Source organism: Sarcophilus harrisii, chromosome 3 (assembly GCF_902635505.1).
Source record: "Sarcophilus harrisii chromosome 3, mSarHar1.11, whole genome shotgun sequence".
Lineage (NCBI taxonomy): Eukaryota > Metazoa > Chordata > Mammalia > Dasyuromorphia > Dasyuridae > Sarcophilus > Sarcophilus harrisii.
In genome coordinates, this window is record NC_045428.1 from 406,555,650 (window position 1) to 406,581,948 (window position 26,299).

At 34.3% G+C, this 26,299-nt stretch overlaps 1 protein-coding gene across 3 annotated transcripts in view; it reads right to left on the bottom strand.

The window, feature by feature from the left end:
- Positions 1-3,237: 3,237 nt before the first annotated feature.
- XIRP2 (xin actin binding repeat containing 2) overlaps positions 3,238-26,299 on the bottom strand; it is a 372,930-nt gene continuing 349,868 nt past the window's right edge. For 2 of the 3 annotated variants that reach the window (XM_031960525.1, XM_031960526.1), the window contains 5 exons: positions 25,497-25,569; positions 20,415-20,548; positions 10,306-19,735; positions 7,961-8,094; positions 5,647-5,734 (listed from right to left, as the gene is read on the bottom strand). In XM_031960525.1, the coding sequence (XP_031816385.1) occupies positions 8,000-8,094; positions 10,306-19,735; positions 20,415-20,548; positions 25,497-25,569 (9,732 nt within the window). In that variant the 3' untranslated portion in view covers positions 5,647-5,734; positions 7,961-7,999. Of the gene's footprint in view, positions 5,735-7,960; positions 8,095-10,305; positions 19,736-20,414; positions 20,549-25,496; positions 25,570-26,299 lie in introns of all 3 variants that reach the window. The other variant, XM_031960527.1, reaches the window with a different exon arrangement.

The window sequence follows — 26,299 nt, forward strand, 5'->3', positions numbered from 1 at the left end:
ATTCATGCATTATTCAACATGGCGATTTCTGTGCTTTATAAAATCATTCTAGTTTTCACTTATTATCAAGTAACAATGATTAGGTTTCTAAAGACATTTCTTCTCCATATTAGGACTAGTATAGTAATATTTGATGATAGTACTTCAAAGTGAATGATCATTCCTAACATTGTCTCATTTTCCCTTCTATTATTTCACTTTAATTTTTTCTTAAATTTTCTTAAAGCTTAAAAAGTACTATAGAAGACAACAATAGTAAACATACCAAAAAAAAAAAAAAAAAAAAAAAAAAACCAGCACAGCCCTACTAATTGAATTAACTTGTTTGTATAGAAATGCTCAACATTTTTTCCCACTCAGACCAACCCTAAGATGGATTTACTAACTTATATATTATCTGGTACACCATCATTTAGTGAATTTCTAGAGAACTTGTGGGACTAAGAAAAAAAAATTACTCAGAGCATAATTTCTTATGGTTCTACTGAAACCATATACCTCACTGGTAGCTTGCATCAAATCTTAATACAGGTTCTATTTTCTTAGATTTTCTTGGTCACAACTCTGTCTGTGCTTGTCTGTACTGTAACACTTACCTGGCACTTTTCCTTAGTTCCTAACAAAATTTCCAAAATGAAGAAAAAATGTTTCACTACTTTTTTTCTTTTCCCTGCTTACATTCTTGCCTACATTGATTCTCCAGGATTTTGGGGTTATTTTGATAAAGTTCATTGAGAAGAAAATCAGAATGAAAATTTACTTTTATACCTTCTAGTTACTGTGAAATGAAAATCTTTTAGAAGCTACTTTAGAAATGTACATAGGAAAAATATTAATTTAGAAAGAATAGGCAAGAGAAAAAACCTCAATTATCTATTGGCAGAATAAGAAGGCAGGTTCTTAAGAATTTCACTGCACTGCAATGTAGAAATGCTCAGGACATCTGTTCCCACTCAAAATAATGTGTTGCTCTGTACCTTGACCTTGTCACCAGGCTTACTAATACCATGAAAGATGCAAAAAAGAAGACATTAACATCAGAAACCATATTTTGTAGTACTGCAAACTTTATACATTGAAACTTTGCTATAATAAATTGGAGAACAATAGAATTTGTTGTAATATAGACTTACTTTGGACTCTGTGGGATGTGGTTACTAGAAGGAAAGGCTTCTCTCTAGGTTTCTTCCAGCTCTATGACAATGATCCTATTGAAAGAATCGTTCTATGGCACTTCCTTAGTCAATAAACTCCTGTGATTCCTTATTTCCTCTAAAAAAATAGAAAATCCTCTGACTTTTAAAGTCTTTCATAACCTTACCTCTTTCTATTTTTCTATTAGTAGAATACTCCCTATTCACCTTCCAGCAATTTAGTGACACTGGTCTTGTTTTTCCTCACATAAGATTTTCCAACTCCAACTGTAGGCATTTTTATTGCTTACTTCTTATGCCAAGAATTCTTTTCATTCTAATTCTCATTTTCTAGCTACCTTCAGGTTTCAGTTAAAATTCTATCTTGATCCTTTTAATTACTAATGGCTTTTGTTGATCATCTCCAATTTGTTCTTTTTATATTTTTTTGTGTAGAAACTTATTTGTATGTTATTTCTCCAATTTAATTATAATATAAGCTCCTTGAGAGCAGGAACTTTTTATGGGGAAAAGGTTGTTTTGCTCCCCCCTCCCTTTCTTTATGTCTGCAGCACTTGGTATAATGCCTGGTTCATAGAAGACACAATAAATGCTTGTTGATTTGACTCTCAAAGTAGTGTGTTTTCCTAAGATAGCAATATATGTATGTCTAATGCATCTTTAAAATATAAAAAGCTATAATCAATTGTCATGTCTACAATAAGGAAATCATAAATCAAATTTGATTATTTTTCAAATTGAATTATGAAATTGTGAATTTTAAAAGATATAACCTTCAAAATGGAAAGATGGCAGACATTGGTTAGGGAATGGCTGAACAAAATAAGGTACATATATTAATGGAGTACCATTGTGCTACAAAATTTATGAAGCATTTATAGATGCACAGGAAGACATATGAATTGATTCAGAAAATCATGGAAAATGTATGTGTATACCTACATACACATATGTAATTACATTTAGATATATGTATATAATTACTACAACAATGTAAACAAAAACAACACTGGAAGAGAATGTTTATTTCTTGACTTTTACTACCTAGACTGATGAATTGATATGGTAAATTTTGATCCAGGAGAAAAGATGATGAAATGTTTTCTTCCTCTTGGTAGAAGGGTGGGACACTGAGTAGAGAAAGCTGCTTTGGATAGTGCCAAATGGGATTGCTTAAATTATTATTATTTTTTTGGTTGTTGTAACAGAAGGCTAAATTTAAGAAAAGGAAAGATACTGGGAAATGATTAAGGTAGAAATTTTTACTATATAACAAGGAGCTTTAGGAAATCTTTCTTCTAAGTACAATGGAAAAATTCCTGGACTTAGGATAAGAGGATCTGGCTACAAATTCCAGCTTTACCACTTTGTGACTTTGGGCAAATCCTTAAGCTTTCTGGGTCAAATTGAGTGGATTGTTGACTCTCAAAGTAAGGTGTTGTTCTACAAGTTTGCATGTAGTTCCAAATATGTTATCATGTAAGTCTATGACTTATTCCATCTATAGACAATTGCCTGGTTTTATTTTAAGTCATATCATACGATATACAACCACCTACAAAAAAATCTGTCTTCGGAAATAAAATATTTAGAGAACATAGCATGAGCTTTCTAATTGAATTTAATTGGTTTCTGCTCTCCAGAAAGTTTATGTTGTCTTAACATAAATGATTGTTGATATAATGCTGTGTCACCAACAATAGAGAAAGTAAAAGCAATACAATAATTCAATACAAATGATGAATTTGCTATACTACTTCTGCAGTGTGCCATTATCTCAGCAAAACTGCACAACTTTCAACTAAAAGTGGTTAAAATGTAGGTCATAGAAATCTATTGAGAAAGCATTGAAAAGAAATATACTGTATTTTTAAGGGGAAAAAGCTTTAAGACCCTTGTTTCTTCTTTTCACAGACAAGAAATCAAAGGTTTATGTTTACTTAATGGAATCTGTATTAGGGGCTTCTTTTATACATGTACACACCTAATTAACTGTTAAACCATGCACTGAGGCCAGCATTATTCTTCCCACACAAACTTCAAAAGCATTTAGAAAAAGGACACGTCAGGAGAAATTCAAAACTCAGATTTTGAAAAGATTTTTTTTATTGAGCTTCAACAGTTAAGTAACATATATTCTATTCCTTCATGCAATCAAGGTAAAATAAAACGGTATTCCTTATAAGTATTGAGAAAAAAAGTTTGAAAATAATAATGTGGTTTATACCTTTTAGTTTGCACAAAAGTATTTATCTGTTTTGCAATAATACATTGTGGAAAATTTATTGAAATTACAAGCATATTTCCAAGCTAATTGATTCTTTACCATTATTTTTTTGCCCTTCCCCATCATCATCATCATCACTACTAAATTTGTTCTGTTAATATATTTAACTGAATTTTCTTAAATCTCATCTTGATTTCATTCATCAAGATGATTATACATAGAAAGCTTCTGAAAATTATAATATAATTCCACTTTTAATTCAAATAGCAAAATGGGAACATCTCGTGAGAAATACTTATCTATAATGAACTAAACAAAGCAAATGCTCGTGTTTTATTATGGAATAAAGTTCATTTACTTATTAAAAGAACACATGAAAAACAGTTACAGATATGAAATCCTTACTTTTGTTCTGCACACCAGGTGCTAATACTTTTCCTTTCTGCTGACATTTTAAAGATCAGCAAGGAAGTTTTATGCATATCAGTTTAATAGTTATTTCATCAGATTGTTTCTAGTATGTCCATAGGTATAAATACATACTTTAGTGCACACTGACAAGACAACAGGTATTTAGTTTCTTTGTGGACATTTTAGGGATGGAAAAAAGTTAAGCTAATGATGAATAATCAGCCAATTACAATTCAAGAAAAATATTTCTTTATGATAAACATGATACTTTTGTCATAATATACTAAATTTAACAAGGGTTTCTGAAAAAGGCTATTAAATGATCTAAAATGTTTAAGATAGATATAGATGTAAACTTCCATATTCTTTCAGTATCTGCATGTCAGTGTTACCAAATCAATTAAACTACTCAATGTCATTGTAGCACCTATTTCTTTTAATTTGCTCTTCAATAGTGAGTGATTCATGCTGCATCTCATTTCCAGAAGATAATGCCAATGGCATTGCTCTATCCTGAGAGTTTTGAGAATCAAATCTTGTTCTTCCATCACTGAATGACACTTCTGCAGTTTTATTTTTGCAGTGACTCTTGTCATTCTGGTTTTCTTTTTCATACAAGCCCAAAGTGGTTTTAATTGTATCTACAGAATGTAAAAGGCCTGTGCCCAAAAATGGTTCCTCCTTTTTGGAAAAGGAAGGCATTTTCACAGTTTTAGTGAAAAGAAAAGGCAATTTTGAATCACTTTTGGTATTTTCTCTGATCTGCAATTCAGTATTGAAAGGTAATGTTGCGGAGGCAGTGTCTTCTTTAGACACTAATCCACTATTGGGATCAGATTTTAAGGAAATGGCAGCTTGAACAGGTTGATTACTATTATCCAAATGATCTCTGGAATTCTGTTTGTCAGATGCCACAGCTAAAACTTCCCTGGAGTAACTCTTTTCAGACTGAAATATACCAAGTAATTCTGAAATCCTAGACCCATTTTCCAACTTTTCAAATTCATATTCAGATGCTGTATGTTTTGTCTCGCTTGATCCTAATAATGGATTAGACCCATCGAAGATAGATGTTTTCTGCCTCCAATTGCTCAGATGTGAGACTGCTACATAATTATTATTATTATTCTTATTCAAATTCTCTTTACGATTTTCTAGCACCACCTCATCATCAGTGTTAGTAACCTGTAAAACTTCTGCACTGCCAGGCTCATTAATTTTTTCATTTTTCTCTTTCTCAGCACTCTGCACAGCCAAGCTATTGCTGTCATTAAGATCCATTTCACTTTTCCTCTTATCCCTAGAAACTTCAGTCTCATTCACTTTCTCTTGCACATGTCTATTTTCTTCCTTCTCTTCTCTCCTTGTCTCATATGTTTTCATCTCAGTGATTCCTATAGCATTGTCCTTCTGAGACATATGGATGGATTGTTGATGTGGTGGCAAAACAGGAATGCCATCTCTCTCTTTCCATTTTCCTTCTACAAGATTACCATTTTCTAACTTTAGCTCACTTTTGTCTTCCAGAGGATGGTCAGGGGACAGAAAGGTGGTCATGTCAGGGGGCCATTTTGGTTTACTCATTTTCAAATCATCTTCAATAGTAAAGGGTTTCTTAGGAGTTTCATTAAATGGAGGCCAGGTAATTTTCAGTTTGCCCCTCTCAACAGATTTTTTCAAATTCTCCCCTGGCTCATCACCATTGCCTGAATCTGTGTGCTGGCTGAGAACATCAGGTGTCTGGGGTGTTGCTATGTTCTTATTTAGATCTATTTCTTCATTATGAACAAAGTCCCCTGAACTGCTTTGATTTTTACAACGCCATCTCTCTTTATGTGGCTTGTGTCCAAAACCTTCATCATAATTTCCTTTAGATTTGAAAAGTTGCTTAAAATGAGGTTTACAGTAAATCTGTCCATGAAGTGATGCATAATTCCCCAAGCTGTCAAAAAAGAGGAAAAAAAAAGAAAGCACCTTATAGTATATTGCATATCTACTGCAACTTAACAAAGTTCAGACTTCAGTTAAAATTACATGATATTATTTAGTATGAAAAATGGCCATCTTGGATAATTAAAAATGAAGTGTCTCAGTTAACCTAGGTTTACTAAGTTTAGTTGAATTGCCAATCAAAACAAACAAACAAACAAATCAGGGCATTGTGTTGATTTACTTACCACTGAAACTACATTGACCACAACTATTTTTTCTCTTTAGTATATCATAAAATATTTTGTGATATTATAGCAATTGTAAGTCATCATAATGGAGGTTATACTAAACTGTTGTTCTAGATGTAGATGACCTAAGAGATTGGGTTAAATTTGAATTAATACTATGAAATATTATATAAGTTGCTGTTTTGAAAAAAAAAACAATTCCCTAAGGTTTTATTTACTTGTAAATATATCTTGATAGCAAAGTTGGACACTGGGTGTGGGGGAAGGGGAAATGGGGAAAAACAGATTTTTGAAACTTTCATTTATTGGGATTCTGGATAAATAGGAACTCACTATACAGTTAATTGTATCCCCTGTCTCTTTTGGTGGGGATAGGTGGGGGAGAGTCCAACAAACTGAGAACCTATTGGAAGCTAAACCTAATGTGTATTTTAAATGGGTTAGACTTGAAAGTCTTTAATCAAAGTGCCATACATGGTGATAACCCCCATTTTATCATCTCAGAATGACAAGTAATTCACTCCCATTTTTACTCATCAAAAATCAGACTCATTTAAATGCATTCACCTCAAGGGTCCTGGAAGATGAGTAAATTTGGAACCATTTTTCTAGGCTACGTTTTCAGCACTGGATATTTCCCAAATGAGTTAACTGAGTATTTTTCTGTCGTTGGTATGACCTTAAGACTCCAATTTATACAGAGATGATTATCACCTATGGAATGCTTCAGTTCTTACACTGCACACAGTGACTATGGTTTTTTAATAGCTGCTTTCTTGACTTGAACAAGGACAGATGAACATGAATTAGAGACCAGGCTATTAAGACAATGCTTTCTAGGCGGGTAGAAAATACTATAGCCTTTTTCCCTCAAAGGACAATGGAATTCAAGTTCTATCAGGTCTTATCAATTTGAAAAAAAATTCTTCGGAAGTATGTGATAAGAATATCACTAATACCCTGTGGAGGAAATAATTTATCCAATCACTTAAATTGTTTATGTAAATTCTAGAGTCCTCAAAGGAAACCCTACCCTTCATTTTACTCTTACAATTCATCATTCCATGATTCTCTCTAAAACTGATAATTCAAGTCTTACAAAATATTCCCTTCCACAGTATAGCTCATAGTACTGCAATAGAAAAAGCTATTTGTCTTTGGCACCAATACCAATCCCCAGGCTCCTTTAGATTATGGAAAGGATCCTTTTAAAATATCAATCAAAACTCAGGCCAAACAAATCTTATTAGCTTTTAAATAAGAAAACTTGTTTTGAGAGGGGATCTATTTGGCCATCCAGGATGGAAAAGAACTGGTCTTTAAGGAAAATTCAAGCCCTGCCTTGACCACATGCTGGAGATATCATTCTGGGCTAGTCACTTAAATTCTCAGTGCTCCAAGCAACCAATTCATATTTTAAACTGTAGAAAAGTCACTGTTTTGAATTTACAGAGGAAGTTTCTTATCTGATATTATCAGTGAAATCAAGTATTTTTTTTTAAATGATGCTTTAAGGTTTTCAGGAGAAGGAGAATCATAATAAATATGGAATATAAAAGCAAGATAACTATTCTGCCATTTTGATTGCACATATGAAGCCAGTATTTCAGACTTGTGGAATCTCATTTTATTCCCTTTTTCATCTCCCTGTATAAACAAAAATTAACTGTAGGTACTGAGGACAACAAAGGGAACAGCAGCAACAACAGCAAGAGTAAAAACTCAAACAATTTTGCCCTGAAGGTCCTTAACAAATCAAATACTCTAAGAAGCAAAAACATCAATGAGTGACTGAAGAAAAAGCTTAAGGTCATATGTAAAAACATATTTTTGTGATGTATGTAACAATTATTATTATACTTGTGGTATATCATTGTTATACTTGTGTTTAAATGGATAGAGGAGAAGAAAGATAGTACATAGCTTATTCTGTGGTGTTTTCAAAAAAAAAGTTTGAGAGACCAAATAATCCTTCTTCCCCCACTTACCTCAATTTACTACTGCAATGGTGGCATCGAAAACATGCCTTATGAAAAATGTTCTTGTCTGCTGCCAGGCATTCCATTGGATAAACAGTCTTTTGACAAAGTGTACACATTTCCTTGTCCTGAAGTGGAAGTTTCTAGAAGAAAAAAAAAATTGCAATGGTTATGTGGTATCTTCTTCAGACATCTCTAAGAAAGAGTTTAGCAAATGTCTTTTAAAAATCAATCCATGCAGATAAAAGGCATTACATGATTACCAGTAGTTTTCACTGTTTGATAATAGGTAGGCCATGCAATATTGATCACAATGCATCTGAAGTCAATATAATTCAACAAGACTATGTTTTTGTATATAAGCCTATGAATGTGTGCATGTTAACATCACTGTAATTCTACATATCACAGCTACATATCGAACAGTAGGAAGCCTGATGTTACAAATTTTTTTTTCAATATAAGAAAGCATATAATAATATTAATCTGTTCATTGATTCAACGAAATCAAAAGAGAATTTCTAAAATATACAATTTACTATCCTAAGATTGATAATTTGGAACTTAGTTATTATCTTGAATAGCAGTTGTTATATCGTAATTGAAATATTCTCAGGGCTTTTTATGAGTGTGGGGGTGTTCTGCCTAACATTAACTGACTTTTTGAATTCTTGTATCTGTTTCTCATCATTTTTCAGTCTCCTTTCCTTGCTGTTCTTCATACAAAGGAGTGCACAGCTCTTTAGTCTCTTCTAGTTGTTGTTTACTCTGTGCTTAGAAACATAATAGCTAAGTTATACAATTATGGAAAAATATGACCAAATAAAATCTTAATAATTTTACTTGCCATCAAAAAGAAATCTATAGGTGGATACAACATACTTGGATTCTGTAGTTTCTATCTTGGCTGCTAAGAAATCTTTTATGTTTAATGTTTGATTCTCAGTTGAATTTCAGATAAATCTGATATTCTTCTTCCTTCCTCTAAGACCTGTTTTTGTATTTGCCATGTGTTTCTGAGCAGAAGTTGAGCATCTGAAATTGATTAGACGGCTTTGCTTAATTATGCCAGGAGCAAGCCCATCAAGGAACCACATTAACCTGTTAAACTAGACAATATGTTGCAAATATGATGGAGAGATAATTATTATTAGTGTTTTTACAGTTTTTATTTTAAAATTTGACTTTTTTTCCAATCTACCTGACAGAATTAACTATATTAAATGACTTTAGCTAATTATATAAAATCGTTTTTTTGCATGTGAAGCAATTATTTTTTTAAAAGTGACTGAGTATAGAAAGCTCAAATTCCAATTATAGAATAAATTTATCTCTAGAAGCAATATCCAATTACAGTATATAATTTGGTGTTCATGAGAAAATTCCTTTTGGGAAATTTAGTCTTGACTTAGGATGAAAAACATTGGTGCTTCAGGACAGAGTATGGCATTATAGTCTATCCTAAACAAGCTCTGTAACAGTAAATAAATAAAGGGTCTAATTCAACTCCTTCTTATCCCTTTGTCAGAGAAACAGATCAATAGGAAACCTTAAAGCACATATGAACATTCTAAATTGTTTCTTGGATTATTACGAGGCTATATTGAATTCCAACACAAACACCACTTAACTCTGGCAGTTAAGAGTATGTCAACAGTGGGTCAGGGCACGTTGAGTATTTTCTAAAGTGCACTGATAAAACACTATCATTGGTAAAATACTAAAAGATGAAATACCAACATTTTGCTCTTAGTTTATAGGATCAGAGACTTGGAGCTTAAAGGGATCTTAGAAGTATCAGAGGATAATAGATCCAGAGAAGGATTCATCTCAAAGGCACCCAGAACCCTTACATTTTACAGATGAAGAAACTGAAATCTGTATAGGATAATAATGTGTTCCAGTTCATACAGGTACAAAATGATTGAGCTAGAGTTTGAATCTAAGTCTTTTGATTTCAAATATAGCATTCCCATTGAATAATGATAATTATATTTGACTTGTTATTTCTTATGTGCTGCTACTTTGAAATCCATCATTTACCTTAGCAAGTCTCTGCTTTAAAAACCAACCTTTTACTGGTTTGTTCACTTAAATCCCATGTCTTTAGAAGGGAATGGGGAAGTGGAATCATGATGGCTGAGTAAAGACAGGAAAGGGAGTGGTATTATAATAAATAAATAATAATAAATAAGGTCAGCCAGGGGAAAATAGACACATTCATTAGTTTGGAGTTATATTGTTTGAAAATATATACACACTTCATTAATGCAAAACACTCTGGTTAGTGACTCATGTGTCCTTAATTGGTTATTCTTCACACTTCAAAACTCATGCCTTGTAATTTCATTTACCACTTCTAAAAGCAGCTTCCTCATGGAAGCTACTCCTCATCTCAGTTGCTGAAGTATCTGAAACTGCATATCCCAGGCTTTTGAAGACTCTCTCACTTTCCTGCCATGTCTTCTGAAAATTCCTTAGGAGCTCTTCTGGTGAATCTTCTGCAGAGATATCCAGAATGTGGCCAGCAATGACATCTTCATAGGTTGGTGGGGCGTGCTTGAAGTCAAAGCCAGGCTTAACCGCTTCAGAGTTTTGTGCTGAAGAGCCTACTGTCCTTGACCCAAAAATTTTATTTTCATATGTATCCACTCCTGAAAAACATTCTCTTAAGGACTTTGCTTCAGAGCACTCTATGACTTGCTTATGTGGAACTTTGTTCTGGGGATCTTTGGAATGTCTGCAAGAAAAGTTTCTGAAACTGCTGTTTCTGCTTTCACTTTCCACAGCACTTGATCCAAATCCCTTTGTGCTAAAGGTGTGCATTTCCTGTCTTAGGTTATGGTTTATTTCACCATTTGTGTGAACTCTTCCATTTGACTTTGCCTCAAAAATTGGGTCATTCTGAAATTTCTCTAGCCATCTGTTTGTTCCAGTTTCATGGCTTTTTATGGCATTTTCAGCCATATGGACTGTTTGATTGGAAGCTTCATATATTTTAGAATGTTCTGACAAACCCACTTGAGGGACTTCAACTTTGTGGATGATTTCAATGGAATCAAAACTTTCAGTATTCGGTACTATGTGCTCTGTGATATTGACTCCATCCCTGCAAACATAAGTAGCCCTTTTCTCTACTTGTTGGACTTCCTCTTGTGTTTCTTTGGCTTCTCTGACTGTACTAGCAGTAACATGGGATACATTTATAGGTATTGGGGTTTCTGTCTTAATTTGACGTCGCAGAGTTGCAGGAGACTTGACTATTTCAGCCCTTTTTTCTATAACTGGACCTGGGGTTACTGACTGATAGTGACATGTTCTTTGGGACAATTTTGCTGTGGTGTCTTTAAGTTTGGCAAGTTGCTCAGAGCGACTTGTAGGGGGAGAAGGAGAGGCTGAAGCCTGGCGACCTCTCGCTGGTGGTGTTGTGGATCTGCTTCGGGAAGGAAGAGAAGATATGCTTTCCTTCGTCACAGGGGACATGGAAGGTCTGTTCACAGCAGGAGTTTCTGTTCGTCGGGCAGTAGACTCAATTGTTATGAAAGTAGGTGATGGTGAACGTTGTTTTAAATATGGAGAAGTAGTTCTACATTCTACCTGTTTAATTTGCTGTTGGAATTTCACTTTTTGATTAGAGTCTTTTTCTTCTATAATTTTCTTCTCTTTCTGGACTATTTTGTTAGACCCAATGTTAATGTTTGCTATTTGAGGAGAAGCTCCACTAGAATGGGGTTTCCCTTTTTGATGAGATTCCTGCCCTTTCATAATTTTCTCCTCTTTTTGGATTTTTATGTTAGAGCCAGCACTAATGTTTGATATTTTGGCAGATGCTTTACTAGAAGGTTCACGTCTCAATTTCCCTACTTTGGAGGAGTTCATGCACATTTGGATAGTGTTCTCACAAGAAATAAGCATTTCTTCCGCTTCACTTTTAATATGGGTTATTTCCTCTTTTACTTTTTCTAAATTATTATCCATGGCAATGCGAGTTCCATATTCTTTTCTCTCTTCATTTATCAACCATGCTGGGATAATAGTCAATAGTATTTGAAATGTTTTAATATCATTTTTATTTGGTTCTGTTTCAAATTGTTTCACCCGAGACAAAACCTGCTGTAGTTCTTCGCGTTTTCTCAAGAACTCTAATATATTTACAACACATTTTCCATCATCATCCTGGGAACTTTTCAGGGAAGAAAATGCAGCCTTATTCTCTGCTATATCTTCCTTGGGATCTTTAGTATTAGGGGGAGCTTGTTTCTGTTGTATATTCTTGGTTATAAGGCACTCTTCTTTCAGGCCATCATATTGCTGGGGTAATTTTTTATCTTTGACTTCACATTCAGAAGTTTGAATCTGGATTTGCTGAGGATTTTCTGTCAGTGAATCAACATTAATAACTTTTTGCTGGACTACTTTCTCTAATGATTTATTTTTAAGGTCTTGTTTTCTTTCAACTATTAGTTTTTGTTCTTTTGGCCCAACCACTATCTCTCTCTTGTTTTCTTCTTGAGTGGCTAAAACTTTTTTGCCCACTAATTCTATTCTTTCTTTTTGATTTTCATATACTTTATCTGATTCTCTTTTTTTATTCTTCTCTGAGGGACTGGTAGGCATTTTATCTATTCCTATTTTTTCCTTCATGTGTAATTCATAACATTGTTCAGTAACATTTTCCTTATTTTTAATAGTTTTACATATTTCATTATTCTGCCTTTCTTGATGCTCTTGTTTAGTCATGGCTTGAATATTAGCTGGTGGTTGCTTTTGACAAATGTTGAAATCTTGGGATATTTTATTTAAGTTTAACTCTAAAGTTGGGAACTTGGCACTTTTAGCTTTTAAGCTTGGGGATAATGGCATCTTTGGGGACAGGTACAATTGCTTTTCATTAGTTCCTTGCTCTCTTTTATGAGAAGTATATTCTTGGTGTGTTTGTTCCATTTGATGAGGTAAACTATGTTGCACAATATCCCTTGAACCTTGGAGAGCTTCCTTTTGAATGTGTTTTTTATCCATGGATATATCCAAGACACTTTGGAGTTTCTGGGCAGCCAAAGACACTGCTGCTGCTGATTCAGATAGGTGGGTTTCACTAGAAGCACCTTCAGTCTGGAGGTTGACTGCATTCATAGAATTTGATTGTGTGACATCTGTGGCTGACATAGGCAAAGAATCTTCTTTCCTTGAGTTCTGTGATAGTGTTTTCATTTCAGACTTTAATTCAATTTCATTATGATTTTCTGTTTTGACTATGCAATGGGAAGAGCTTTGATGTTTCTGTTTTTCGATTTCCTGCCTTTGCTGCCTATATTTTTCTTCAGCAATCATTAGAGGGGTCTTGAATTTTCTGATATATGGCTTAGGGCTTGTCTGTTCCGAATCTAAAGGAAGGGAATAACATTTAACAAGGGGTGAGGTCTTTTTATCTTTGGAAAGTGATATTTCCTGAGCAGTCTGAATGGAAGATTTCTTGGACTCTGCAGTGGATGATTGTAGTTTTTCTTCAGATGTCTCAGTATGAATTTTCTCCTGTCTTTGGCTGTGCTCCACATTGCTCTTCATCATCATTGTATTTTGCTCCTTTGTTTTTGTCACCATAGTTCCTATATTTGATTGAAGAGGAAGTGGTTTCATTTTTGGTTTGAGATTATTTTCATTTTCATCTAACTGTCTGATGAATTTTGGTTTGGGGAACTTGGGAGAAGGTGGAAGTGCTATTGGCTTTCCTGTTAAGGCTCTGGCCCTTGAATGAGTTTGTTCTGACTCTTGGAAATGTTGCTGGACATTCTTTTCACTGTCTTTTGTTTGAATTGTGGAAGGAAAAACATGTATAGGTTTTGGTGGTGGAGGAGGTGGGGGAGGCAAAAATGTTGGAGGGCTTTCTCTCTCAGTTTTGTCATCCACTGGTGGAGGTGGGGGAGGGAGGCAGGGAAAACCATCAAATTCAGCCTTTATCTTTTCTGTGGAAGGCAATGAAGAAAAATCTTGTTTATCAGGAAGCATCATTAAAGGAGGTGGAGGAGGTAAAGGAAATTCAATTTCAGATGATGCATTGGATGGTGGAGGTGGAGGTGGAGATGGAGGTGGAAGGGAGGAATGATTTTCAGCCATATTACTCACAGCAGCCAATTTGACTGGATTGCAGGATTTTTCCACAGTCACTTTTAAGTTTCTTGAGGCATCCATCTTGGTTTGAAAGTTCTCATTTTTCTGATGAACATCAATCTTTTTATTCCTTTCTGTTGTTGCTTTAAATTTTCCATGGTTTCCCTTTATGGCTTTTTCTTCAGATACATTTTGAATATCCTGTTTAAGGGACAAAGGAATAAAAGACTTCATTTGCTGAAGGTTTGTTTCATTCCTTTCAAAAGTCTCACTGGCTTGTTGTGCTTGTCTCATTTCCTTTTTTAGTAATATTTCCTTCTGAATATGATCAGTTATTCCACATGCTTTATTGTCATTAGATGGGATGCTAACTGTGTGAAGACTAGCACAAGACTCAAAACTGGGTGCGTCTGTTGCTATTTTTATCTTTTTTTCATGGGAAGATGCCCTGGTTTCCTGACCAATGCTTAGCATACCCATTTGACACTGTTGCATTTTTTCAGTAGTCAAGGCAGCACTAGAGATATCCTTTTTCATTATAGTACCCATCTCTGATTTCTCAGTCCTTACTTTTTTCTGAACTGAGCTATAAGAAGCTGGCTGCCTTCCATGTTCCTTTCTAGAATACTGTGCTCTTGATGAATCAATTCTGATGTTTTGATCTCCATTCTTGGCCAAATTTTCACCAGTGTTGTGGGGTGTATCAGACAATCTTTGAAGGCTCTTCTCAAGGGCATCACAGTTTTGCTCACGACCTATGACAATTTTTACAGTACCTCTGGGGGCTTCTAGAGGGACAATCTCACTGTTTTCTCCTTTTGAATATCCATGAAAAGATTTGACTGTGGTCTGTTTTTTAAGCACTTCTAATGTATCTTCTTGCTCAAATGACTCAGATTTTGACTGCAAGTCCATTTTTATGTCCCTAGGGAGGTCTACCTGTCTGCTCTGGGCTTTGTGTTCTTTAGTGGAATCTACCAGATCATGCCTCACAGCCTGCATCTCTCCTTTGATTACATTTTCTTTATCTATTGTCTTGAAAGAATACTGTTCTTCTTTTAGTGCTCTTAATGTTTCCTCAAGGTCATCTCGCATAAGCTCCTTTTTCAGAATTTCAGTCTTTGTGTTTACTGCTTTTTCAAGAGATTCAATAGCTTGTTTAATATCACCAGGGATAATATCAGGCTTCTCAGTTTCTTTCCATTGGTGGCTTGCTTCTTGAAGAGATTTCAATGTTGTAAGCATGTCAGCTTTTATAATTTCTTCCCTTTTTGTAACTGTTTTCTGATTTACGGCCTCACTGAGGGAATTTAGGGTTGCTTTCAAATCACCTTTTATAATTTCTTCTTTGGGTGCCTGACAGGATGTACTCTGAGGCTCTGTCATGAAAACCTTAACTGTATTATGCACATCTCCTGGGATGATGTCAGTTTCATTAACAGTACGTTCAATTTGAGACTTTCTTTTTGTTAGTAACAACTTTGTGCCTTCAACATCACCACCAATTATTTCCTCCTCTTCTTCTGGTTTCCCAGCTGTAAGTGATTCATTTGACCCTGTCTGCAGTAGTTTGAGGTAATCTAATGCTCCAGCTTCTATGCATGTTGTGAAAAACTGAACATTTCCCCTCTCTGATGCATCCACTTTAGTTGTTTTGTCTATTTCATAGTTTGCAGCAGAAGACAATAAGTTGTGAATAGTGCGTTTTACATCTCCACCTATTATTTCTTTGTGTTCTATTTTGTCATCATTATCATTTTCATGAAGAAGACAATAGATTGTCATATTAATATCCCCTCTTTCATCTTCCTGAATTATAATGCCTTGTTTTACAGATCTTTTCTCGCTGAACAGGTTTTTTATTGTTTGTTGGATATCCCCTCTCACTATTTCTTCTTTTTCATATTGGATTTCTGTAGATCTGTTTAATAACTGGGCTTTGGTGAAACTGATATCGCCCTTTTCTTCTTCACTGACTAAAATCTCTCTTTTGACATCATTTCTCTTGGAAAGAAGATTCATCATTATAGTTTTGATATCTCCTCTCACAACTTCTTCTTTCTGTATTTCAGGAGATTCTTGATTCATTAGTTTATATTTAGCCATCCGGACATTCCCAACTTCACTTGCTTCAATGATAATTCCATGAGATTCAATCATTTTCTGTGAATATAGTTCTTCTAAGGTTTCTTTTATGCTCTTTCCAATAATCTCCTCTTTTTCCACTTTATTTTCATTAAATTCATGAAGTGGTGTTGTTTCAAAGAGCCATGTTGTTGTTTTGACATCAGAGGGAGGGATTTCTTCCCTGCTAATTTCTGTGTCATATTCATCTGTTTCCTTAATAGAATCTAAAGTCTGATTTTCAAAAAGCCATATTGCCTGTTTGACATCACCTTTCTGCACATCTTCCTTGGTGACTGTCTTGATATGTTCATATTCTGACCCCTCTCCTCTCAACTCATCTAAAGTATGAGTTTCAAACAGCCAAGTAGAGGTTTTAACATTACCCTGTTGTATTTCATTGACACTAACTGTTCTAACGTATGTTCTTTTATCAGATTCTTGAGATTCAAAGAGTTGCTTATGATATTTCACATTCCCACCTTGGACACAGTCAATAGTGGGAACAATTACAATTGTCCCTTTTGAAATTGTATCTAGTGGTTGTGTTTCAAATCTATATCGGACAGAGCTAACATCTCCTTTCTGAATATCCTCTTGAGTTACTGATTTGATAATATATACATTATCTGATTCATTAATAGAATCTAATGGTTTTGTTTCAAATAGCCATCTAGTCCCACATACATCTCCATGAATCACTTCTTCTTTCTTAACTGTTGTCACTTCATGATAATACCCTTCTTTGTCTTGAATAGCATAGAGTGGTTGTGTTTCAAATAGCATTCTATAGTTTTTCACATCCCCCTTTATTATTTCATCTTTGCTTGTGGTTTTCTCAGTGGCAAGCTCTTCAGATTTGTCTTTAATCTGGTCCAAAGAAAAAGTCTCAAAAATAAAGCATCCTTTTCTCACATCCCCACCTTGTATGTCTGTTACTGTCCTAACTAATTCATCACCTTCTTGTTTTTCTTTTATCATTTCAATTGGCTGGTTTTCAAAAAGCCACCTGCAATTTAAAACATTGCCTTTCTGAATATCTTCAGCTTGTAGGGTTTTGATCTTTTTCAAAACTTCCTCTGAACTGGAACTTATGGAATCCAAGGACTGATTTTCAAATTTGTACTTTATGCTAGAAACATCCCCAGACTGAATATCCACTTCTACTGACTTGATTTCCTTTCCTTCTTCTCCTTGTATAGTGTCTAGGTTTTCTGTCTCAAAAAGAAAGCAGGTTGTGCGAACATCCCTTCCTTGGATGTCTTCTTGTTTTACAGTTTGGAGTTTGACCACTGTTTCTGAATCATCTCTTATTGCATCGAGTGGCTGAGTTTCAAAAAGCCAAGTACATGTTTTGACATCTCCTTTATGAATTTCTTCATTATCAATCACTAATTCTGTCTTGTCATAAAGGGACTCCATTGGCTGGGTTTCAAATAGCCATGTGCATGTTTTTACATCCCCTTTAACAATATCTGCAGTTTGCTGCTTTTTACTTTCTTCATCTTCCAAGTTGTTAAAATATTTAATAGAATCTAAAGGCTGTGTTTCAAACAACCATTTAGCAGACTTCACATCACCAGGCTGTATTTCTCGTGTAGATACTCCTTTGATAACTTGATATTTATGAATACTCTCATCAAACTGATCAATGGGCCTAGTTTCAAATAGCCACCTACAACTCCGCACATCACCTTTTAGTATTTCTTCTTGTTGAACTGTTTTGACTTCATGATATCTTCCAAGATGATCTTGAATAGCATACAAAGGAGTTGTTTCAAAGAGAGATTTATTGAACTCTACAGCACCTTTAGTCACTCCTTCTACTTGTATTTTGTGTGATTCATCAAACTTAATTAAATTGTTTGATTCAAAGATATGTGTGTAGCTTCTAACATCACCTCTGTCAATCTCTTCAAGTTTAACTGTCCTTATAGACTCTTTCTCCCCCTTTCTAATATCTTCTAGAGGATGAGTCTCAAAAATCCATTTATGGTGCCTCACATCTCCCTTTTCTTCTTCAGAGGCCTCTATCTTTTGAAGTTTACCAACTTCTGGACTGTCTTTTAAAACATCCATTGGAAGGGTTTCAAATAAGTACTTGGTGGCTTTTACATCACCACCTATTATTTCTTCAGCTGGCAAAGAATTTGAATCAGTAACTTCTTTAAGGGTGTCTAAAGGGTGAGTTTCAAACATCCAACACTTTCTGGAAACATCAGTACCTATAATAGTTTCCTTTTCAATGATGGACATTTCAGATTCTTCTTTGATGGATTCCAGAGGTTGGGTTTCAAACAACCATTTTGCCTTACTTACTCCCCCTTTTATGTTTTCTTCCATGGATATTCCACGGACAACTTTGACTTCTGTAACATCTTTGTTAATCATGTCCAATGGTTGTGTCTCAAACATCCAACGTGCTGTTCTCACATCTCCTTTTTCAATGTCTTCCCGGTGAACAGTCTTAATCTCAAGAATTTGCCCTAAGCTGTTTTTGATAACATACAATGGTTGAGTTTCAAAATATTTTATGCTTCTCTTCACATTCCCTTTAATCTCTTTCAGTTCAGATCTAAGCTGTAGTAAGTTAGCTTCATCCACTGAATATAGCTGCCCAAGTTGGTCAAGATTCTGAGTTTCAAACAGGTATTTCACAGTCTTGACATCACCTCCAGTTATGTCTTTAATGGCAACTTCATCTGATTCTTCTTGTTGGTCCTGATGAATTTTGTTCATTGAATCTAGTGGTTGAGTTTCAAACATCCATGTGGTTGTGCGTACGTCTCCCCTTGCTAGTTCTGGAACTTTCAGTTCACTTTCTGTGGATCTAGAAGAATAAACCCCTAATGTATCTATTGGCTGGGTTTCAAACATCCATGTGGCATATTTCACATCTCCTCCAGCAATGATTTCTTGATCAGCAATGCTTTTTTTGCTGTTATCTTCACTAGAAGATTGATCTTTGATAGAATCCAAAGGCTGGTTCTCAAAAATCCATTTCATAGACTGTACTTCTCCTTTCAGAATTTCATCCCATTCAAGGAACTCTCTTTCAGGGTTCAGACATTTTTGATTGCTGCCATCAGTATTTTCAAAAACATAGCGGGTTTGCTGCACATCTGCAGCAACAGAATCTCCTGTGTCTACCTGATGAGATCCAATCTCAGAAACATCATTGATATAATATTTTTCCAAATTTTTTCTTAATTCAGGGTGGATATGTTTGTATAAGCGATTTAATTCATATAAATTTCTTTGCTTGGAATATAAATCTTTGGGGATGGGGAATTTTCCAGGGGGCTTAGAGAATTCAGGGGACTGGGAAAATGCTGTCACATCTGCTAATGTTGGCATTATTTCAGGTGGGGGAGGAGGAAAATCTTCTGTCTTTCCAAAATTCGTGGTGTTACCCTGTGCAGAAGATGAAGTGGATCTGTATTCTGTGTGCCTTGTGGTTGATGTATCCTGTCTCTGACTGGCTGAAGCACTGGCAGCTACAGAAGTAACAAGTGGAGATGGCCACCCAGTTTCTTTATATTCACTGTCAATCTTTAGGGAACAAAAAATTATGTTTTAGGAGTGAGAGAGGGAAAAGAGGCTTTGTAGATCAGGGTCATCATATTTCCACACAAAGTAACCTACTGTACTTCATTTAAGTGGCTTCAGAGGTGCAGTTTTTAATGTTGCACATGTAATACATCCAAAACCTTCATTTCACAATATTTCCACATTCCATATCAAATACTGGTATTCTCTACCTTTACTCAATTTGCCATAAAAAATGAGCTGAAGGAAAGCAACAGAAAACTCAAGGTGTACTCGCCTTGCCAGGATTCTAAACAGAAGGATCATATAGAAAGGAATAGATGAAAGAATGTAAAGTACATTTTATTATTTTACCTGTGGGCATGATATTTATGAAGTTATGACAGTTTCACATTAGGAAATATGTTGACTTCCATGCCCTATTCCAATTCCCATCAAGTACATGGTCTACATTTTATCCAAGAAGAAAAGTACTAACCATTCTTTGTCTTTAATTTTGGTTGGACTGATATTCTTCCCAATAGTGTGCACCCAGGTTTTTATTTTTAAAAATTACTTAGTTGTCAAGAACAGATATGCAATAATTTGAAATACCATATATTCTATTCTAAGTTGGCCTTTACTGTGCTTATTAACCCATCCTGCCCTCCCTCCAAATGACCGTCTTCGTTAAATCACCTACCTTAATATGTTTGGCTGGAGTTGCCATATCTTTGTCAGAATGAAGGACCTTTTCTTGGGCTGTCTTTTCAAAGTGCTGTTTTAAAAACTGTGTTGAAACCTTTGGGATCTCTTCATCCTCAGGTGTATCAATAACTGCAATCACAAAAGAACATCAGGAGATTTTTTCAGTTTTTTGAAGGGATGGTTCTTTGATGGAATAAAACCAAGAGAAGAGGCACACCAGGATGTTCCAATACATCTTAGTTTTCAGACTTTGTTAGGCAATGCATTTTCCCATTACTCACTTCATTGGAAGAAAGAAAATCTACCTATTCTCCACATAATTATGAAAGTGGTACTAATTTCCTAAGTATTAATTTTGAGGCTAGTCAACAAAACTGGATATTACTTAAATTAATTAGAGGTAAACACCAACTTAGACTAGTCATAGGGAAATGGATTGATTAGCATATGGAATATACATACAAAAGAAAATTACAAACTAGTCTTTGAGTTAGGAAAATCAAAGGTTTTGTGTACCCATCTGCATGTCTTTTAAATGTTTAAGCCTTTTTTCTTAAGAATAAAGTGGAGATAATAGTGACTATCTTATAGGTATGTTGTGAAGTTTAAATTAACATATATGTGATGACTTGAAGCCTGTCTTCTATTAACCACATGTACATAATAAAGTTAGGCATGTATACAAGGAAGGAACAGGTTTATAACTCTGCTATCTTTCCTTAGTTCTGATATTTCTTATATTCATTTTTTTTTTGCCAGAAGACCTGAAAGGTCTTAGAGCATATGGGATCAAATGAAGCCACATTGTCTCATATTTACACTGTCCTTTGAAGTTTGGTGTAAGTAGTTCCAGAGATTGTTTGAGGACAGGGGACAGTTTCACAACTAGTAGCAGGCAAGAGTTAAAGGGACTTTCTATTCCCAAATCAAAGAAAAATGCTACAACTTGGGAAAAGTTATTGATTCTGAAAGAAAGATGGAGTATTCAAAAGGATAGGTTTAACCTTAGTCATTTTTTTTTGCAGAGGGTTTCAACCTCTAGTTAAGTGTGATATTTCATAACTTTAAAAAGGATGGTTAGATACTTTTCTGAAAAAGGCTTTATAGTTAGCACACCCCGGTATTTGGGAGAAAGATGGACAGTTGGCACCCTGAAGTGGTGAAGCCCTGAAATTTGTGCCTAAGATGAGCAGAAAGAGCAAGAAGGAGGAAACTTGTTATGCTTTATAGGAAAGTGCAAAGGTCCAATGATAGCAACATAATCACACTATTGAAAGAAATCAGCAATCTTGAAATATCTGTATATATGGAGTGTTGGGCTTGGAGTTGGAAAGACTGGAGTTCAAATTTGGCTCCAGACACTTAAGAGTGATGCCTTAACCAGGAGATCAATATATACTTCAACAACAATACTATATGATGACCAGTTCTGATGGACCTAGTCATCCTCAGCAATGAGATCATCCAAATCATTTCCAATGGAGCAGTAATGAACTGAACCAGCTACGCCCAGAGAAAGAACTCTGGGAGATGACTAAAAACCATTACATTGAATTCCCAATCCCTATATTCATGCCCACCTGCATTTTTGATTTCCTTCACAAGCTAATTGTACAATTTTCAGAGTCTGATTTTTTGTACAGCAAAATAACGGTTTGCTCATGTATACTTATTGTGTATCTAATTTATATTTTAATATATTTAACATCTACTGATCATCCTGCCATCTGGGGGAGGGGGTGGGGGGTAAGAGGTGAAAAATTGGAACAAGAGGTTTGGCAATTGTTAATGCTGTAAAGTTACCCATACATATAACCTGTAAATAAAAGGCTATTAAATAAAAAAAAGAGTGATGCCTTATTGGACACAATTCTGCCTCAGTTTCCCCAGCTATAAATTGGAATAATAATAGCATGTTACCAACAGATTGTCATGAGAATCAAATGAGACAATATTTTTACAAAAAAAACTTTGATTAGCACAATGCCTGGTACATAGTATATTGTTGAATAATGCTTATTTACTCCTTCTTCTTTCCCCTGCCCTTGGTGCTCCCTATGTCTGTACTAATATGTCCTAGCCATGCTTGGGTTCTTCACTTTGTCCTGTTTTCATACACTGTTAATTTCTATGTCCTAGCCATGCTTGGGTTCTTCACTTTGTCCTGTTTTCATACACTGCTAATTTCTTCCACTACAACACTTCATTTTGAAAGCTTTTCATTCCATGTTCTTTGGATATTATAAGCATTTACTGTGGCAACATTTATTTTAAAATTGTTTTGCATTTTTATGGATTAATATTAGCTCTAACAATTGTGAACCACAGTTGTAAGGATGCTATAGTTAGAGCAGAACTTATTTGTTGTATTCTCAATGATATTTTGGGGGCTTATATAATATAGATTTGTGATTTGTTCATTTATAAAGGATAACAAGATTCCAGTGATTTTAACTTCTTGTTTATATAATTCTGATATCTGAGAGAAGCTACATTTTTGCAGTCTTCAGTGATATGCTACACAGTTTTTATTGCTTTCTGCAATTTCTGGCATTAATGACCTGATTTGAATGGCTATCAATTCTACTTTATAAATACACTTACATAGATCAACCATTTGATTGACATTTCATTATTGATATATTATTGGTTGTGTTCATATAGTTTTCATGCATGATGTGCCCATTTGACTTTTATATCTTAGCAGTGTAAGAATCACTTTCCAGCGGTGAATCATTAATAGTCATATCTGACAAATCTAGCAATGTATACTATCCTGACTCTTTTCTGTTAATTTGTGAAATGAGAGTTTTAAGTAGAGAATAGTTTCCCACATAAGCATCTATCACTCTAGCATTTTTACTATGCTTGGATCCATTTTACATATTGTTAAAACATGCAAGTTCTGAGTGCAATACTGCGTCAAAGATCTGGTGAGTGTAAATAAAAGTAGTGTAAATGTTCAACAGTCAATGAATCAATAATAAGTTGATCTTTATACCACTGAGAATTTTTGGAAACTCTTTTGGAATGATTTATGGATTTTCAGTCATATAAATGATGAAATTCTTTATATAGAATATATATTTATGAAATTGACCTACACTTAGAAGGGGCATTGGCTTCTTCATCTTTGATAATATGTGTTTATTTTTTAAAATGGGACCATATTTGCATCACTAAGGCAAAGTAATTTATTTACCCCTGTGAAGTGTGTGAAACAAAAAATTGTGAATTTTACTTGAGCCCAATACATTTTAGTTTTGCAGAGGGGCAAAAATGTCTGTCATTTTCTTTAGTGATTTTTTTTCCATTCATGATGAAAATGGTGCATTAGATATGTTTTTTATTTCATATATCAAACACATAGTTTCATTGTGTTGGACTTTACTCAGCCAGAGAGTCTAGAATTTCCCACATTTATTATCATTATCATTATCTTGCTGAGATTCTCTTTCTATTTGAATTTCCTCAAGGCAGTATAGAATACTTTTTAAAAATTGATGTTGAATTGTTACTTTTATTCTTTGTACTACTTTGATTCCTTGCATTGCCTTAACATTTTTTTTTACTTTTAATTGTTGATTGAGAATATTATTAATTTCTAATTTTATTTTTAGGATTTCATTATACATATTTCTTTTTTGTTTCCTTTAGTTAAAGGATATTATGTAGAAAATTTCTACTACATACAAGATCTAGATAATTGTATAATCTATTCTCTTTCAACAGGTCTTCAAAAGTTTTTTCAAGTTGCTTCTGACATGTTGGTATTTGATATTTGTCATTAGTTTTTCTAGACAGTACCATATTTCCTTCTATGGCCTTTCCCATGACAAAAGCCACAGTACTTACTGTTTTCTACAGGCTTAAAAGATTTCTACTTTTTCAAGTATTATGGAAGAACATGTTCATGTGATGGTTAGGGCTGAAGCCAGTTTTTTTTTTTTTTTTAATCCAATTTTAGTAACTTGGTGTAGTAGTTGTGCTGTCAAAATAGCTTTTGAAAATTAAATTTTATGTTATACCCATCTCCTTTTCAAACTCATTCAAGATATTGGTGTTATTTTTGACCATCTATTTCATTACTAGATGGTGCTATTGAGTGTATTTTAATGCCTTCAAGTTCTTTAGCTCTTCTCTCATCAGACTAAAATAATCCTCTCAATCCTTATTCTTACTTCATCAAATCTGGACATGGAAATGAAGTTACAAAGATCTTGCATTAACCTATAATATGTACTACTTGGAACACTAACAAAAAGCAGCATGAAGTATGAATAAGACCTTTTCCCAGTTTTGTTATGATGTATAGCTCGTACATGATAAAAATTTTTATATCTTCAGTCTAGTGCATCTGCAGTCATGGATTATCCTCTTTAGCTGTTGGTTCTACTAAATAAAAGTACTTATAGTAGGTGAAATACTGATATCCTATTTTACCGGATGTATCTTCCAATCTGCAATCTTACATTATGTCTTTTATTTCTTAGACTCATAGAATCACCTTAACTCAATCAGTGACATCATCAGAATCCAATTGGTCAGCAAATGGGTCTTTGTCAGTCCTTCATGGTAACTATATTTTAGGGTATACACAATCCATGTGGTAAATTCCTCTGGCTAGCATTGCCTTATTTTGCTATTGTCTTATTCCCCTTATGGCATGGATTATGGGCAAGGCTTTGAATTGGTTGCTATTATTATTGCTATTGTTATTAGCTATGGTCGCTATTAAAATGGGTCAATTAATGTGCTATTTATATAGACATATTGCAGCTCTTATTATGGGACACGATTATAGAATACATATAAGCATATTACACATGTTTATGCATGTTACATATGTATATTTTGAATACACATGCATAAAAATACATATATGTGTGTATGATTGTAAATACACATATACATGCACACATATGTACATTCATACTTTGGCAATTTTAAGACTATGGCTTATATTTAAGTTTTTAGGCATAAAGTTATATAGTTTGATAACACTTAATATTGCTATACTTGCAATGAGCAAGTAAAACATGCATTAGGAGAAGGAGATAAAATAGGAAGTTATTACCTGTTTCTTGAACATACTGACTTGATCGAGAGGCCTGGTTTATTTCTTGGGTATGTTTTTCGAGATGAGAAACCTGTGTTTAAGAAATAAATTCAAATCAACATTTAAATATTAGAAATGTGTTGTTAAATATGTTGGGAATCCTGTATTTGTAATTTTCATCCAATGTTTCAAAGTACACTTAGAGATGCAATCAAAATTTAATCCTCATTATTCATGTTTTCTGGAACAGAGCTATGTTAGTAGGCCCATTGTCCCAGATATATCCTTGACTTTTCCCCAAATCCAAACAATTGCTAAATCTTGTCAAATACTCTCCTTCACAATTCTCTGACAATTGTGTCATTCTCTATACTGATAATGATCATCATCTTAGCTTAGATTCTCATTACCTTTCATATGTACTATTATAAAAGTCTCCTATTTAATACCTCTTCTAAGATTTCTGTCTCCATTTTATCTGCCCCCACACAATTGCCAAAATAAATTTTCTAAAGCACATATCTGACCATTTTACTTTCTTTCCCAAAAGTCTTCAGTTGTTTCTTATTGCCTGTAGGATATAATATAAACTTATTAGTTGACCTTTTAAAGTTCTCCATAACTCTCTCCATAAACTCTCTACTAGTTTTTACAAAATTTAAACCTCTTATTCAACTTGAAATGCTCTCTACACTACATTCAAATTGGTCCTCTAGCTATCTTTTATCTTTTTGTTGACTCTCATCTCTAGAATGTCTTTCTTACCTCAGCTCAGCTCCTACCACCTATATGGATCCTTTCTTTATATTCTTAACTTCTCT